This window comes from Chaetodon trifascialis, chromosome 16, assembly GCF_039877785.1.
Source record: "Chaetodon trifascialis isolate fChaTrf1 chromosome 16, fChaTrf1.hap1, whole genome shotgun sequence".
Taxonomy (NCBI): Eukaryota; Metazoa; Chordata; class Actinopteri; order Chaetodontiformes; family Chaetodontidae; genus Chaetodon; species Chaetodon trifascialis.
In genome coordinates, this window is record NC_092071.1 from 3,491,712 (window position 1) to 3,508,785 (window position 17,074).

General features: G+C 43.9%; 2 protein-coding genes across 3 annotated transcripts; both read left to right on the plus strand.

Moving 5' to 3' along the window:
- On the plus strand, positions 1 to 13,406 carry slc25a14 (solute carrier family 25 member 14). 2 transcript variants are annotated; one of them, XM_070983822.1, is made up of 9 exons: positions 1 to 166; positions 792 to 893; positions 1,507 to 1,645; positions 2,811 to 2,905; positions 7,058 to 7,143; positions 7,358 to 7,453; positions 8,078 to 8,202; positions 8,383 to 8,596; positions 9,026 to 13,406. In XM_070983822.1, the coding sequence occupies exons 2-9, from the start codon at positions 830 to 832 to the stop codon at positions 9,065 to 9,067; spliced, it is 861 nt and encodes a 286-aa protein (XP_070839923.1). In that variant the 5' UTR covers positions 1 to 166; positions 792 to 829; the 3' UTR covers positions 9,068 to 13,406. The 2 variants fall into 2 exon arrangements, with proteins under 2 accessions (XP_070839923.1, XP_070839922.1); XM_070983821.1 differs by lacking the exon at positions 1 to 166 and having other exon boundaries at positions 647 to 893.
- A 1,599-nt stretch (positions 13,407 to 15,005) lies between these two features.
- btg4 (B-cell translocation gene 4) lies at positions 15,006 to 16,614 on the plus strand. The gene is made up of 4 exons (XM_070983245.1): positions 15,006 to 15,178; positions 15,599 to 15,736; positions 15,905 to 16,181; positions 16,402 to 16,614. Exons 1-4 carry the CDS (start codon positions 15,006 to 15,008, stop codon positions 16,612 to 16,614), a joined length of 801 nt encoding a protein of 266 aa, XP_070839346.1.
- The last annotated feature ends 460 nt before the right edge of the window (positions 16,615 to 17,074 follow it).

Consider the following 17,074-nt stretch of genomic DNA (forward strand, 5'->3'; position numbering starts at 1 on the left):
AAGCAGAAACTCACTTCTGGTGTATTTGACATTAGCTGAAATGGGAAGCTAACAGCAGGTGAAGTTTTCTGCTTGCACTTCAGTAAAGTCAAGCCGCGAATCTGAGTTATGGAGTGATGGAAAACCAAGTCAGATAGCAGCTCGCGGATTTTTATCGACACCACAGGTGCGTGACATTTCGGCTGAATGTTATGAGAACTACTTGCTACCTGTTAAACCGCGCTAACAAGCTGGCTAGTAATTTCCACAAGTGCTAGCTGACTAGCCGTTAGCCTAACAGGAGCCATCTGCTTCGAGCTAACCGCTCCAAACAGTTTGGACGGCCATCTCTGTAATAAAGACGATTAAAATGCACGATTTTCAGTTATTAAAATTGTACATCATTACTGTAAGGATGACTTGTAATCCCTTAATTAACCGATGTGTGTTTATCATGTGATATAACAGCGTTAACCATGTGAAATAACTTTATTTAATTCTCGTGACACTGTTGCTGTCACCTTACTGTTCCTTATGTTTTGCCCTCCCCAGCACACCAGCCAATTAAATCACTTAAAATTTTGATCGACTGATCTCCCAGCCAATAGCAACCACACAACAAATATGATGGCTCTCCGTGCCGTGTCCTCACGGCGGGCGTCTCTTTCCGGCGCAGTACGCTGGGATGCTGATGCTGCGGAGCCTCCTTGAACTGTAGCATCAGTGCATCTCAATGTTTGTCGACATGTTGTATTGTCTGAGGTTGCAGCACTGTGTTGACCTCTGTCTGGGGGGGCTTCTGTTGTTTTTAGCGGGGCTGCAGCAGGTGGAAGCAGCCGCCGCCGCGGAGATGGCACAGTTGAACTGGAAGCCGTTCATCTACGGAGGGATGGCCTCGATTGTCGCAGAATTCGGTAGGCTACGTGCTGCACCACAACATGCAGCTCTGTAACCGTCATGTATGTCTTTGGCTTTATTGGCTGTAATGCCACTGCTCTATATGGTTTATTCAAATATTAGATTTTTTTTAAATTTTGCTGTCATTGGAAATTTCTGCATCCGCACCTGCAAAGTGATGGTAGCGCTGGCTTCAAAGAGGCATCGATTCATCCAGATTAATAAATACCAAAGCTCTTTGGTGCACGTTATATATGCATCTCCTGCAGCTGCGGATGTTAGAGGTCTGTCAGGGTTGTTCACACACACACACACACACACACACACACACACACACACACACACACACACACACACATGCTGTTTACTTAATTTATAATTTGAACAGTAACGTTAGCCTGCTAGTTTAGTTAGCCTTAGATTTTTCCTGTCAGATATTATAATTATATTTGAGTCACAGAGCATTAAAACGTCTCCTGCTCCATGAATTCAATGTAATGAATAAATATATACAAGCTACAGTACATCTGCAAAATATCCTCTATGTCTAATCATAACTCCACTACCTTAAATATCTTTTTTTCTGTGGCTCTTTATTAACATTTCTCTCATTCTGCTTTTAATCCTCAGGGACATTTCCCATTGACCTGACTAAGACCCGGCTACAGGTCCAGGGTCAGTCCCAGTACACAGAGGTACGCTACAGAGGCATGTTCCACGCTCTCTTCAGGATCGGCAAGGAGGAAGGCATCCGGGCGCTGTACTCTGGGTATGCAACACGCTTCTTTAAGCTCTGCACAAACATCACAATCTATCTACGCCCACAGTGTGGCCACCAGAGCTGATTTTTGTAAGGTCAGACTAGTAGCGTGTGACGGTCGAGGGCAGTATTTGCAAAAATCGAGCTGGTGCTGACCGTGTTGACATGCATAATGCTCCATTCAAGTGCTTCAATCAGGTGAAATCCCAGCATGCTCCCCTCATCATTCACAGTGTCCACAGGAAACCATAATCACAGAAACGTGATGTGATTGTGGCAATCATGTTCTGTAAATTCAACACCCGAGGAGATGAGTTACTGCTGTATTTACTCAAGTATTGTATTTTTGGGTAGATCGAGATAAAGTAAACTACTGCTGACATGGACGCGGGCACCATCAGTGAGATTGACGGCACAGCGGTAGTCTGTCCATTAAAGCTGTTCAGTTGGAGTGCATGTTTGATGGGGGTGGAGTAAACAGGCTGTGATATAACGTTAATTGCATATGAATCAGGGTTAACAGCATGGATCATCCCTGCACTCTCTGCTCTGTACCTCTTTACCTGCCTTTACTGAATGCACATCTGCTGAGGAACACCTTAGCTACGGAAATGTCTGCCTACCTGCTCGTTATATTAAGGCCTGAGTATATGAGCGAAATCGTGTAAAATGTCGAAACGATTAGCTTAGACTTTCATTATTAAGTTCCAGGAGGTGTGAATACTGTCGCAGGTGTTTTTCCATTCCCGCAGGGAGAGAGAGCTTTCAGTTAAACTCAGTGTGCTGTTAAGTAAATGTAGTTACTTCTTCCAGCTACAGGCTGAAATGCTCCACGCTGATGGAAGCAGCATGTGTTCAGTACAATATGCAGTGATAGATTTGGTTATGGAGCTGTCACACTTTGTGGGTGGTTGAACTGTGATGTTGCTGAATCCGACTACAGAATTGAAAGACGTCCAGTGGGACAGTGTTCCCTTTTAAAGAAGGAGCGCCTTGTGATTCATGTGTTTCGTGTGTGCAGATATTAAAATTCGTCTCTGCTTTTGATGCATGCAAAGCCACGTGAACGCACTGAGGAGAGGAAAGTCACAGACGAGCTCTTTCTTCCTCTGCACCTGCCTTGACTTTACCTCCAGGGTAAAGGTTAATAAACATTTTTGACCTGTCCTCTCAGGATTTCTCCCGCCCTGTTGAGACAAGCTTCTTACGGGACAATCAAGATAGGAACGTACAACTCTCTGAAGAGGCTGTTTGTCAGTCGTCCTGAAGGTGAGTGTTTGCCGTTTCTGCCTCTACCTTTCTGCTCACCTCTCCTTATAAACTCTTTAATCTGAAGGCGTTAAACATCCAGCCTGCCTGTAGGGAAAGAAACCTGCCCTTTAATGCACAGGCTTCAGTTAGTTAATGTCACAAAAGTCACCGGAGACCCTGAAAGCATTTTCTACTGCAAAATATTAGTCTGGAACAACAACGGCTGGCAAACAATGAGCGATGGGAGATGGTCTGAATGATACTGAGAGCAAGATAGATTCAATTTAGATTTATATTTGCATGGCGGCTCTGGCTGGTTTCAGGCTGATGCAATCTCCTGCAAACGAGGTATCTGTCAGTGACAGCCCTAACCCAACTAAAAGCCCTGTGAGCCCCCCGGCGCCACGGTGAGCAGAACTGTTTACAGCCAACTCAGACAGAAAAACAACCTTGACCTGCTGACTGTTGAGAGCACACCGTCTTAGGAGCAACAGCAAAGAGCATGGATGCAGCTGCACCTCTGTAATTTTCTTAGATTTGCATTTTAGCCTGTTAACTGATGCTCTTATTCAAAGTGAAGAGGTGGAGTGGTGGAAGACTGCCTTTGAGGTGATTCAGAAATACATAAAAACCAGCTCAGAGTTACAAAAACACAGCAGCTAGTAGACCATCCTTCTGAGTGGTCCCTGAACGCAACACGCACAGCTATTACGTCGATGTCACATGAATGCATCACGGCAACTATAAAGTAAAGAAAAAGCAGATGCGGAAAAATTTGCAGCATGGACGGGACAGTTATGATAAATTCAGAGTATTTCTTCCAAAAAAAAACTACGTTTGAATATCAGAATTTTTACTTTGCGTGTTTCTGTCTTAAGAGTTTTAAGTAGGTCTATGTTATATTGATGAAATTTGTTATGTCCAAGCTAATTTTAGACGACAAACCAAGTCAGCTAAATTTCAGAGTTACACATTTAGTAGGTTTAATGTTGGTTAGGTGATCCAAAATGTCTGTTTCTGACTTATGTTCTCGTATTCTTATGTGTCATTCTGAGATTCTCTCGTTCACTTTCCTTCTGTTTGGACTCAAAACATCTTTGGTGCCTCAAACAGCTCAAACTCCTTGCATGCCCTTTCTCCTCTGTGACGCTTTACATGTGCGTTTGGTGTTATGGTGGTAGGTTTTTTCTGTTTACATGCAGACATGGACGAAAAAGAGTTAAGAGTACGACAGGTGGTTTGACTTTAACACGACTGAGGTCATTTAGAAAGGAGAATCTGTCCCTGGGAATCAATAAAGTGGAGCTCAGCTAATTGTTTGATGACCCTCGCCAATAACTTTACACAGCATTAGCGTACGGCTGTACGCTCACCCAAAAAAAGGGTTGGATGTGTCATGACAACCTATGTTGACCCATCTGAAAGCAGAGCAAGTGTGTTCACCTGCCGGCACTAATTCTCAAGCTAAATAAATAAAATAAGAGCAAAGAGTTTCCAGGAGGGAGGGAAGGAAGGAAGGAAGGAAGGAAGGAAGGAAGGAAGGAAGGAAGGAAGGAAGGAAGGAAGGAAGGCAGGCAGGCATGGAGAGGGAAGAGTGGAGACAGAAAGAACTGCTCTTTGTGCTCCCCTGTGCTTTTCCCCTCCTAGCTGACACAGATCTAAGCTAATTTTTATATATTTCATTGACCTGGAAATAGACTAATCCCCCTCACAAACAGCACGATTGTTATACAGCAAGATTTTCTTTGTCATATATTATTTCAAATTGAAGATATTTGGGTTTTGGACTGTTGCTGGGACGACACAAGACAATTGAAGATGCCACCACGATCCCACACAAAATCATTAATTGATCCACAGATGAATCGATGATGAGAATAATGGTTAGTTATATCTCTGCATTAGAGCGGTGCATCATGCACGTGTCCCGTTATGGTAATAGGTAAAGTGGACAGATATCAGCAGACTCAGCAACTTGGAGAACAGTCCTAAAAATGTGAAAGTGGATCAGTTTTTGTTGTCTGATGTTCCCTCCCTGCAGAGAGACAGCCGTTCAGTTATCAGCCAAATGGGTTTGCGCTACATTTATCAGCGATGTGCCTGCGCCAGCTTGTTTCTGAGAGTCGCAGGACGTTTGTGACCGCGGCCTCGGTTTCCTCCTCTATTCCCCCTTTATCTGCCTTTTTACTTGTCCTTCGTCTTTTCCTGTTGACTCGTTCCTTCTGTCCTTCTGCACTACCGTTCATTACCTCCATTCTTTTTCTCTGTCCTCTGTCTTCCACTTTGCTTTGTTCGCCTCTTTCCCCCTGCTCCTCTCAATAATTAATAGGGCAATTAGTGTATATCAGATAATATGAATAATAGAGGAGATCAAGGTAGGAGGAAAGAAGAGAGTGAAAGGAATGAAAATTGTGTTTTGTACTTCTTTTAAAGGAATAGGTCAACGTTTTGGACAAAAGTCTTGAGATGAGAAGATGGACATGGATCTGAGTCATGATCCGTTTAGCCTAGCTTAGCATAAACACTGGATCCTGGGGGAAACTGTTAGCCTGGCTCTGCCGTCACCAGCCCTTCTGATGATTCCACAAAGTGTCTTGTTCATTTGACCTCCTCAAATATGAGAAACTGGCAATGTGAGTCACGTGCTGGAGCTGTTTTTTAACAGTCTTATCCAAACACTCAGCACTTCTGTGCAGCATCTCCAGCCACAGTGGAAAGCTGCGTATATACAAGGTTTATCCAGCACGTAGCCTGCACCAAAAACCGTATATTGATATTTCTGTCACGGGTTTAACAAATGTGTCCGCACCAGTGAACCAGGATAAATGTCTCGTGCACAGATGAGGGACAGGAGCAAAGAGGGAAACTGACTCGGGGATGATCTTATGATACTGGTCTTCACCTTCTTCATGTTGTTTTTGCTTCTGTTGATTGTCTGCCTCTCCACTCTGCATGCCCTCTGCCACGATGGTGCCACTGTGTTTTGAATGCTTGTTTTGATGCAGGCTTGGGTTTGCCCTGTGGTTGTGGTGGGATCGAACGCCCCGCTCGCCCGTCCAAAAAACGAGCGGCGCCTGGACCGCCACACTAACTGTTGGTCAGATTGATCAAGGATAACTGTAACTATTGTTCTGAACTCAATCCATTATTATTTTGTCTCCTCCTCCTCCTCCTCCTCCTCCTTCTTCTTCTTACTCCAGTGTAGACATGCTGGGTTACCACTAATAAGATCCACCACTTGCTAACACTGACGAACTCCGCTGTGGCTAATTGCTAATAGTGTTTATTTAAAGCCAGTGTATAGACTGTGCAGTCTGTCAGACAGTGATTTCAAATCACTCTCAGCGTTGGTTTTGATCTACTTGGAGTGCCAGGCGGGTGGAGTTTAACACATCATGAGAGAGTTATAAGTGTTTGAAGGTCCATCAGGTGTAGGTTATGTTAACTCCACCTGTGTGATGTTCCAGGTAGGTTAGAGCAAATATGAACACCTGTGTGCAGATAACATACAGTGTATCAGATGCAGTGATTTCTTTGTAGGGAGCTCTAAGTAGTCAACAATAATCCCTGAACATAACTGTCTGTAAGACACTTTTTTTGTCCTTTCTGACTTTCTCGTAGCAACTTGTGTTCAGAGTTCATAGCGATGCTAAATTTGTAGCTTTGCTGGAATCAATCAACATGTAAAAATCAACCAGTTGTATCTGTTAAATGCACGTTTATAGTGTCATTTTCAGCACGCTGTAATTGGTGTCTTGTTTGGGTCGGCGCATGCTGTCTTTTAAAAGAGATTTAAAAAAGAAAAAGCGCCGTGATGAAGGCAGATGATCAGATTATTAAAAACGCATATAAGATGATTTTAAAGGGCTGATTCTGTCTCTTAGACTTTGATGTTCATGTTGTCATTCCTTATTTTATTTTTATTAGTTTATTTGACAGGAATGATGCTAACTGACCGACAGAAAAAAATAACTAAGTGTGCTGAAAATGACACACAGCTTCTTAAAGTGGAGAGCATGCATGATAATGTGAAGATACCTGAAAATAACACGTCATCCTCTAGACGTCTGTCATAGGAAGCTAAAGGCTAATCTGTTTGTGTGCTCGTCCTTGCTTTTGGCTGCATGTCTGTGCGTCGGTAAACATCTTTTTTTGTCTCTTTCCTGCCAGATGAGACCATGGTCATCAACGTCTTCTGTGGCGTCGTGTCTGGAGTCCTGTCCTCCTCTCTGGCCAACCCCACCGACGTCCTCAAGGTGATTCTTAATGCAGGGGACGAGACTTAGACTGAAACGCCTGCTCATCAACATATCAAAGCAGTGCTCAGCTAAGCTTTTATTGCCCTGCCGTCCACTGCTAATTTTAGATCGCTCTCAGATTTTATTATTTTTTTTATGTTTCATTTATTTCTCAGATTGCAGGCCTGAACATGCTTGACCGCCTTTTTGCTTGTTTGTGTTTTTGTTCCAGATCAGGATGCAGGCGCAGGGCAGTCTGCTCCAAGGCAGCATGATGTCCAACTTCATCAACATCTACCAGACAGAGGGCACCAGGGGGCTGTGGAGAGTGAGTGTTGGATTACTCTGTGAAGGGATGTGTGTGTGCATTATGTGTGTGTTAGTCATGGAGGCGGCGCCATGTTCGTTCTCTATGAGTTTTTAGTTTTTATTGGGCCTTATAGCTCAGGGCTAAAATGTAAAATTGTTTATGACGCTCAATTCCAAGCGTGAGTCCCACGTGAATAAAACTGCCATTTTTCATCCTTTTAACAGCTGCTTACTGATCCCAGCAGATCCCAAACCAACCACATCTTTAAACCAGATTTTTATAATGTGAAAACAATGTGAAAGGAGTCGCGCAGCAGACAGACACAGTTGGCAACTAGCTGGTGGACGTAGTGCAGCTCTTAGTAGCTAAGGAGTCGGTAGAGACCAAAAATGGAGCTAAAAGGAGTGAATATTTGATTCACCAGGTGGCCGGAAAAACCATGAAAATTAGCTTAGCTCAAAGCCTAAAGACCGGGGGAAACGGCTCTAGCCCCTCAAAAAGGGAAAATTATACTTTCAGCACCTCCAAAATGATGTTATTTCCATGTTTTATCTCGTAAGCTCGTTATATGAGCTTGTGTGTCAAGGCAGTAGTTGTACTGTAGTAGTCTTATAGTCAAACGTGTTGTCTCCTCTTCCTCAGGGGGTCATCCCCACAGCGCAGCGAGCAGCCATTGTCGTTGGGGTGGAACTTCCTGTCTATGACATAACTAAGAAGCACCTCCTTCGCTCCGGCCTCATGGGAGACACCATTTTGGCACATTTCATGTGAGTTTATTTATTTGTAAACTCTCTTTCCAGTCATCATCTTTTGTCATCATACAGTATGTTTTTAAATTTATCAACCGCTTTTGTTTATTAGTATTATTTATTTAGTTTGAAAGGATGGACATTTGTACTAAACTCAGCTTTGGACTGGTCCGCTAACCTTGTTCCATGTCTGCGCAGCTCAAGTTTCACGTGTGGCCTGGCGGGGGCGCTGGCCTCCAACCCCGTAGACGTGGTCCGGACCCGTATGATGAACCAGCGAGTTTTGTCGGGAGGCCCCATGTACAAAGGAACACTGGATGGAGTGATGCAGACGTGGAAGAACGAGGGCTTCTTCGCTCTCTATAAGGGATTCTGGCCTAACTGGCTGCGACTGGGGCCTTGGAACATCATTGTATCCTTAAAAACCTGAAAACACGGGAACGTGGAGTCTGCGGGACATCAAAACGGGTGTTCTTCCTTGACCTCCTGCATTGATTGATTTAGCTGAATTGCAGAGAGAACCAGGCCTTAATTTGAGACAGGCTTCTATAAGAGACTCACCTTTATTTTCTTATTTTCCCGAACTAATGCAAAATCAACACATGCTCATTTCCTCTTTTCATTCATTAATTTTTGTGGTCACTTCCATTTTGCCATTTTTCGATTGCTTTTAAGCCGCAGTCAGGTAGATTAAACACTTCCTGTTTCACAGTAAAAGTCTTCCTGTCGCTTAATCCTCCTTTTTCCTTGTAGCTTTTAAAAGTCTGCAGGTAGTGCGGAGCTCTGTTGATGGTAGCTGCTGTGATATGAATCCCGAAGCTTTCCTTAACGCAGCGCTCAGTTCTTCATCACCTTCGAGCAGCTGAAGAAGCTCCCGTTTTAACGGCAGCAGGAAGCGGGACCTCGCTGGTCTGACAGACTGTGTCGGGCGTAGGTGGGGTGTGAGCACGGCAGCACCTGGAGTTTTGGCACCAGTATATTCACACTCCCTTCAGACTCATACTGATGATACAGTACGGTATCAGTCTTCTCACGCTCATCCAATTCTTACGTTGATTTCTGTCTTTTTATTGCAAAGTGTTTATTTATTGTCACTGGTTCTGTTTTGTACTGTTTTAAGGATTGCTACTCACTCCCTCAATCACCTTTGACGCTCCCCAGGCAGCTAAATGTTTGGTCGTAGCAGACCACCGTTCCCACTCCGAGCTGGAAAAACTTGGGAAATGAATTTATGAATAGGAACTGCAGAATGTCTGTCCAGACATGCATGGCTGCGTAGTTTGAGGAGAGGAAACGAACATGAAACTGTAGCGTGAATGATGCGTAGGTAGCTCGTATTTTAACGGCGTTTGCACTGCATGAAGTCAGATTTAACTGCTGAATGTTGAGGAGTTGCATGGAAGACAACAAACTGAATGTTATTGGGCTGAGACAGAACAGAATTCAGGATTCACACTGAAAGAAAGGAGGAAATGATCCCTGACAGCGCTCCAGATGAGCTCGTGTCTTTGCCTCCGAAATCTCACACTGCTGTTTTAATCTTCATCAGAAAAACACATGATGTTTCTTTTATCGTTTGTCTGGAAAAAGCAGTTTCCAGAGACACAATCTGTAACCTTAAAGAGCCGCTGAAGTTTCACTGGAAACAATCAGAAATCTGAACCAAAGCCTCTTACGACAGAAGACGAAGCAGCCATTTTTTTTTCTCTTCAATCCAGATCAGTCGCTTCTATTGAAGGTGTGTTTTTTTTGTTTGTTTTATTCGTTTTGTTCACCTCCAGTCTGCTGCAGCGTCAGGAGCGCTGCACCGGCTCAGTAGAAAGGAGGTGGATGCCATACCTGCCTTTTTCAACGTCGTGTCCCTCGTTCGAAGTCGTGGCACGAGCAGGAAAGTGGACAGATGGTGGAAAAGAGGGCCTTCGTGCCAAAATGCGTTCTAATCAAACCAGGTTGAATTCATTTGCAGGTGATTTTTAAAGAGATTTTGTTTGCAGCTGCTTGAGTCTGTGTAAAATGCTTTTTTTTTCCACTAAGTTGTATTTTTAATTATGTATGGGAAGCCATGAGTTATCAGTAATCCTCAAACATGTGAGTACTGATTGTCCTTGGTTTGACTTGTGCAGTGCAGGAGTGCAGCTTCCACACAGGTGACCTCACCAAACCCTTTTTTTTTTAATGTCAGTGTTTTTATTCATTTCAGTTTGTCAAGTTTTGGTTATCCTAATCATACCATATCTTTTTGTTTGTTTGTTTGTTTGTTTGTTTTTGGCTTCGTTGGTCAGTGATTTCCCCTCCCAGCAGCAGTTTTCTGTGGCTCTTATCATCAGACAGGCGTCACAAAATAGTCTGGAGACTGAAGTCATCTTTCCTGCTGCATTCTGTAATTTAGACACCTCGAAAATACATAATGACTGATCGCCTCAGCGGCGGCGGCACCAGCTCCTCTGCAGCTCCGTTTCCTGGTCTGTGCTGTAGGTGCTTTGTTATGTTTGAGGCTCTCGGTCACATGATCAGTCTTACATCTTAGTTTTTCCCTCTGCGGGTTTCTGCTTCTCGTACTCTTGATTAAAAACACACGTGGCGTCCTTCTGCCCTGAAATGCATCAGTGTTCGTCGCAGCTGCATAAATCTCACAAACGGCCTTTTTTCCAGAATCAAAAGGACGGTGCGTCCTAATCTGACCCCTGTCGCCAGTGTCACCAGTGTCGCATTTGGTAAGACTCACCTGCAGCGTGGAAAGTGTAGATTTGCACCAACACCTGACGGTTCCACTCAGGAGGCGTGTTTGGGCCTTGTGGCGTCATCCTGTCACAGCCTTACACTTCACGTTGGTCACCTGATGCCTCATCACCTCGTTGACTGTGTGTTTAGTGTTTTTCCTTCAGTTGCTGACCACAGGTTGTGTTCACAGCTATTATTTCAGCGTGTTTGTGAGATGTGTTGTGTTTCTGACGTAGTCGAGCTCACCTGAGCCTTTTAAACCAACAGTTAAACGTAGTACTCGAGTACAGCGAAGTATCAACCAGCGCAGTTCATCTACAAATATTCACCTGCTTATAAAACTGTGTTATTTCTCATGAAATAAATAATTAGTCGCTTGAACCGAGATTAACCTGAAAATATCAAACGTTCTCTGGTTCTACCTTCCAAAATTGAAAGATTTACTAATTTTCTGTCTTTTAAATGATAATAAATGGAATATTTGGGGGTTTCTGACAGACAAAACAAACAGTATGAGACATAAAAGGTTGAATAATCCATCAGAAAGGGAACATGTCAGTGTGGATTGATCCATGTTACTGCTGAGTGACAGCAGTGTCACGACAGAAGTGAACTTTGAGCTGAGCGTTCGACTGTCAGACAAACGTTTTCAGCTCGTTAAGTTGTGTTGAGACGATGCAGCAGATGGAGAAAGAAAACTCAAAATGGTTAATGAAGGGTTTTTTTTTTTTGCGTTTTTGTACGTCGTGTGAATGTAAACGCTAACGTGGCGCTAAGAGCGTGTGTCTGAGGAGGAAGCCACGTCAGGACACAGAAGACATTTCTGTCGTCACGTCTCTGGTGGGATTTTCAGTCGTCGTGAAGAAGCCGTCGCTCTGTGTCATAACGGGCTGCGTCCACGTCTGCCTCGTGCTTCATGAACCCTCCAGCCGTTAATCATCCTCTCCTTCTCCTCTGTGATTGTGTTTGTGCTGTAAAAAGTGTCGCTTTGGTAAAATTATATTTGGGAATTTTATATTTTAAGCTTTTCAGCGATTTTCTCTTTGAAAGCGTCCTGCTTCTGAATGATTGATGTATTTATTGGACGTTTGAGGCTGCTCTCCATTCCTGCTCGTCTCTCTTGTCAAAAGCATTAAATGCTCACAGTGGCAAGTTTTCTGTTATTTATGTGTTTTAATGTGAACTGTTACAAAGTCTCATGAATCAATTGACCAAATATTTTTAATTGCAACCTCTCTTTCAAGCAGAGAGGGCATAAAAACCCCCACGCCAAATAGAAATAGGCATAAAGTTTGGCAAGAGTTCACTGATGATGCTTCGTTTTTAGGACGGGGCGTCTTGTGTGGCCTCGTTTTAACTGAACCCTCGTCGAGTGTAAACAGATTTACGTCTGACCCCCCCCCCCCCCCCCCCCCGCTCTGAACACATCGTCTGTTTCCTCCGTCGCAGCCCAGCTGTGTGTAAACTGTGTCTGCAGCTAATAAACCACGCTAGCTTCTCTGACAACATAAGCTTGACTCGAGGTCCGGCGACTCGCTGTTTCCGGTGCTTTCTTTCGTGGTCCATGACCTCTGACCTCTGACCTCTTCCCAGCTGGTGCGGTGGCTGGTTTTGGTCTGATGGGCCCAGTCAGCTGATGTTTCTTGTGTTTTTCTCTCGTCTCACACTCCTAAAAACTGCTCTGAACACACCTGATACGAAAGCTTCTCTTAGCAAAAAGTTTTTATTTGGCTTTTTTGTGTTTTTGTGGGGCTCATGATTGTATCGCGCTTAATTTTTATGCTCTTGACCTTTTAAGAGCACCTCCTGCTCTTTTTCCTTTGTGTGCCATGTGACCACAATTTTCACACATTTCAGCTTTGAAGCCGGTCGACATTTCAGTCTGTCGTGTTGTTTTACCTCAAACGTCGTCTCACAATCTGAGCACTCCCCCTCCCTTCAGACACGGGCTCCTTTTCCTTTTTGCTTTTAGTTTTTTACTATCTGTCACATGTTGAACAAAACAAAAACGCTGTTACACTGATAAATGAAGACGTTTGATTTGACGTTTGGATTTCAGCATCTTTCCTCCTCATAGTTTCCTCTGGACTCTCAGTTCATTGGTTTGATTGTTCGATGTCATTTTGATGAATGAATTCTTCATTTAAAGGCCAAAGTCGTGCATTAAACCAACTTCCTGTAGGTTTTTTAAGGTGTTCCACGTCGTCACATGCTTCGTCATTCTGGTTTTAAAATACTTTGAGTGTGGAAATGATCAGGAACTGACAAATCTCCATCTGTGGCCGTTGGACAGGAGAAGGAAATCATCAATATTTTTGTAAATTTTCTCTTCACGTCCTCTTCTCATTTGCACTTTGGTGTCATTGCTGTCTATAACCTTTATGCTTGTTCACTTGATGAATTTCTATGGTGGAAGTTTTAAGATCTTCTTTTTTCTTTGACAGAATGGGTGTGGCTTTATATAAATTCAATGTTCACTCAAATAAAATATATACTGTGGTCGTTTCTGTATCAGATTATTTCTTTTTGCTGCTGATTTTAATATTTGATGTGTATATAATATATCAGTTTGGGAGATCAGACTAAAAGTCCTCTCCATGACAGACTGTGGTGTAGTGTCTGTTGGTCACCACAGGGGGGAGCTGTTGAGCGAAAGAATGGCAAGAGACGTGCTTTGTCCCCAAAAAACACTGTATGTAAAACGGAAATATATCCTCACAGCCCAGGATGACATCTTCTTGTCTGACAAACTGTCCAAAACCTGAAAATATTTAGTTTTTAATGACGTGTGTGACAGAGAAAAGCAGCAAATCCTCACATGAGAAGAGGCTGATGTCCACATTTTTGTTTGAAAAGTGACTGAAACGATTCGTCAATAAACTTATTCAATTCATGAATCAATCATTTCAGCTCTGAAATACTTAAAAATGAATGCTGGAGAAGTGGAAAACGTGTCATTGAGGGAGGACAGCTCTTCAGGCTTCTCTGTGACAGACTGTTCAGAGGTGCGTTAAATATTTCCACAGTCATTGAGAAAAGTCTTTTGTATGAAATATGATTATTGTTCTAGATAATACAAGATTTGTGTCTTTTTTCTGTTTTGTATAATTGTAATCACCTTTTGACTATTTTCTGACATTTTATTTAACAAACCATAAATCAGTTAATTGAGAGAAAATTGCTGTTTACTGTCCACCTAGCGGCTATTTGTCTCCACCTAGTGGCTGATTCAGATTCAGCAGCTGCTTTACCTTCACTTGATCTACTGTTTCTTTTATTTTTTTAAAATACCTTTTTATTGACAGTCAATCATTAAAAACCCTTTAACCCAAAATTGTTCAAATGTACAGAACTTTCAAGAAAACTATTTTATTGAAAGTGTCATTTAGATTATTAATGATTCAGTTTTGTGTGGCGTACACATAAATGAGATGCTGTGTGAAAGCCCCAAATCAGCACTTTGAGCTGGTGTTTCCAGCCTGTATCTACAGGATATATAAATAAAGTTGTGTGGCTTTAAATCAGGCGTCCTCGGTGTATTCACAGACGAATACACACAACCTGTATCAAAATCTGAGTTAATCACTTCACTGTCAGAGCTAATTTACAGACAACACCAACCTGATTTCACCCAACAGATTTTCCAAGACAAAGGTTAATTTAAACTGATGTAAGCGGTCAATCAATTACACACACACACACTCAGTGTCATTAAGTGAAGCAGCTTCAGGTGTGCCAGCTCTTCACACAGCTGAACTGTGGGCTCATTAAACCACATGAGAAACTGAGTGAATGACTTTCAGTGTCTGCTGTGTGTGAGGTTTCCTCTGCTGAACGCACTGCTGCTTCATACACGTTTAGACACATGTCCATGTATTTATGTCGTTATTTATTGGCGTCGCATTAGAAACCAAAGCTGAGTTCTCTCCAGAGCTCCAGCAGCAAATATGTTTGCTTCAGTCTGGCCTCCAGTTTGTTAGTTTTATGTAGTTTTTGTGTGACAGTAGGATCACCCTACAGGTGTTTTATTCTCTGCAGAGGTTTTTAGCAGTGCAGCTTTGAGGTTCCTGTGTTTGTTAAAGTGGGGGGTGCGTGCAGCCATGAAGGAGGAGATTGCTGCCGCTGTGTTCTTCATGGCTCGGCTGGTGAAGAGATACGGCTGCCTGGATAACGAAGGCAGGGAGCGCTTTGCCGCCGCCCTCACCTGCGTCCTGTTTGCCAACTACAAGAACCACTGGCACCCAAACGCACCCAGCAAGGGACAGGCCTACAGGTCAGTGAGGCTTCTGTATTTGTAGAAAAAACATATAACATTACAGAAAATCAATGAAAAACAGGCAGCTGAGCAGGACAGAAAGCTGGATGCACTCTTATGGTGACTAATGTTATCAAACTAAGTACATTATAGCCTTCTGCCTCTGCTGTGCTGCTGTTACAGAGGGCTGCAGCATTGTCCCATAACTAGACTTGAGGAATCCAGACTTCACTGTGAAGGAGGCCAGTGAAACTGCTGTGTACTAAAGAAATAGGCCCTCTGTAACGTCTTGACTTGTAGATTTAACAGGGATGCTTCTGGATAAACATGGTGCTTTGTTATATCACGTGAAATTTCATTCAGCTGTATTTTACTGAGGTTGCAGCAGAAATCTCTCCCAGGTTTCTAGAACTCTGGACACGCTGCTGTGTGTTTCAGGTGTCTGCGTATGAACCGTGTGCGGCTGCAGGACCCGGTGCTGCAGCAGGCCTGCGAGCAAAGCGCGGTGCGGTACGAGGATCTGGGCCTTCCGCAGGAGATGACGGTGTGGGTCGACCCCGGAGAGGTGTCCTGCAGGTCAGGCCTCTCAGCCTGGCAGAGCTGTGATCAGAGCCGCAGAGGGGCGGCTTGAAAACTGCAGCTCTGAGAACTAAACTGAGGCTAAACTTTGTCCTGAACCAGGCTCGAGCTTTGGCTTCACCCCAACAAGGCTCACTGTTACCTCACCGTTTTCCATCCCTGCAGGTACGGCGAACACAGCGCTCCATTTTCAGTCTCAGTGGTGGAAACCTGTCGGCGAGGAGACGGAGAGTTTTCCCGCCGCATCCATGACGCCGTGGAGCGGGCGAGCCTCGACATCCAATCGGGAAGCTCTTCAGATGAGGAGGAGGAGGAAGAGGAGGGTGGAGACAACAGCATGAGTAGCAGCGGCCTGTCTGTTCTCGGCTCTGTTCCAGTCCCGCCCAGCAACCCTGAGCCCAAAACCATCCCAACCGTCAGCAACCCCAACAGCGTCTACCGGGTCAGTTGACCACATGAAGCATTTGACCAACTGTAACCACGATCTCTCTCTAATCCTGGGACTTTACTTTAGTCTGAGGATTAGACTTTCACTCATTCTCCTTCAGCTGTCACTGTTTTGTCGTTCAAAGTCTCCACGAGAAACAACAACCTCGGAGCGTAAAACATCTCAAAGTCTGTTTCATTGCTGTCGTCTAACCCTTTTCTCCTCTCGTCCTCAGTTCAGCGAGTTTTCTCCAGGCGCCCCTCAGACCTGGCTCAGGGAGAAGCGGAAGGCCTTCGCTGGGGATACGTTCCCACCTCACGCTCCCCCAGCTGGAGGCCCGACCTCACAGTTCTCCAACCAGAAAAGCTTCAAGTCCTATCGACCCTCGTTCACCTTCGCCGGGCCTCGCGTTGACAAGTACCACTGGGTCAGCAAATCCCGATCCTAGAGCGAGCCGGGGCTTCAACCTAGAACCACGATCAGGTTACTGCTCAGGACGGGACCAGGGGCCGGCAGCCACGGTGCCAAACCAAAGCCCTACAGACCCTGTTTGCAGGGTAAAAAATATTTCCAGGACAGTTTATATGTCTTTAAAGGATAACTTTATTATTCGTACATGGTTTAAAGAGTCAATGATTTAAAGTAATGCTGCTTGAGCATGTTTTTAAGCTTTGAATTATTCAAGTGTTTTAATTAATGCTCTTCTAAATGTGTTTTTAAAGTAAGTGTGAATAAAGTAACATTGAACAGTCATTGAAAAGAAATAAATGCCTCCATGTCAGCTCTGGTGGTTTGAAAGTGTTTCCTCTTTTACGTCTTGGTTCATCTTTTTAACACTATCATTCTTAATTTTTATTTATTTTTTGCTGCTCTGTTCTCTGGACTGTAAATCCCGCTCTGTCTTGAAG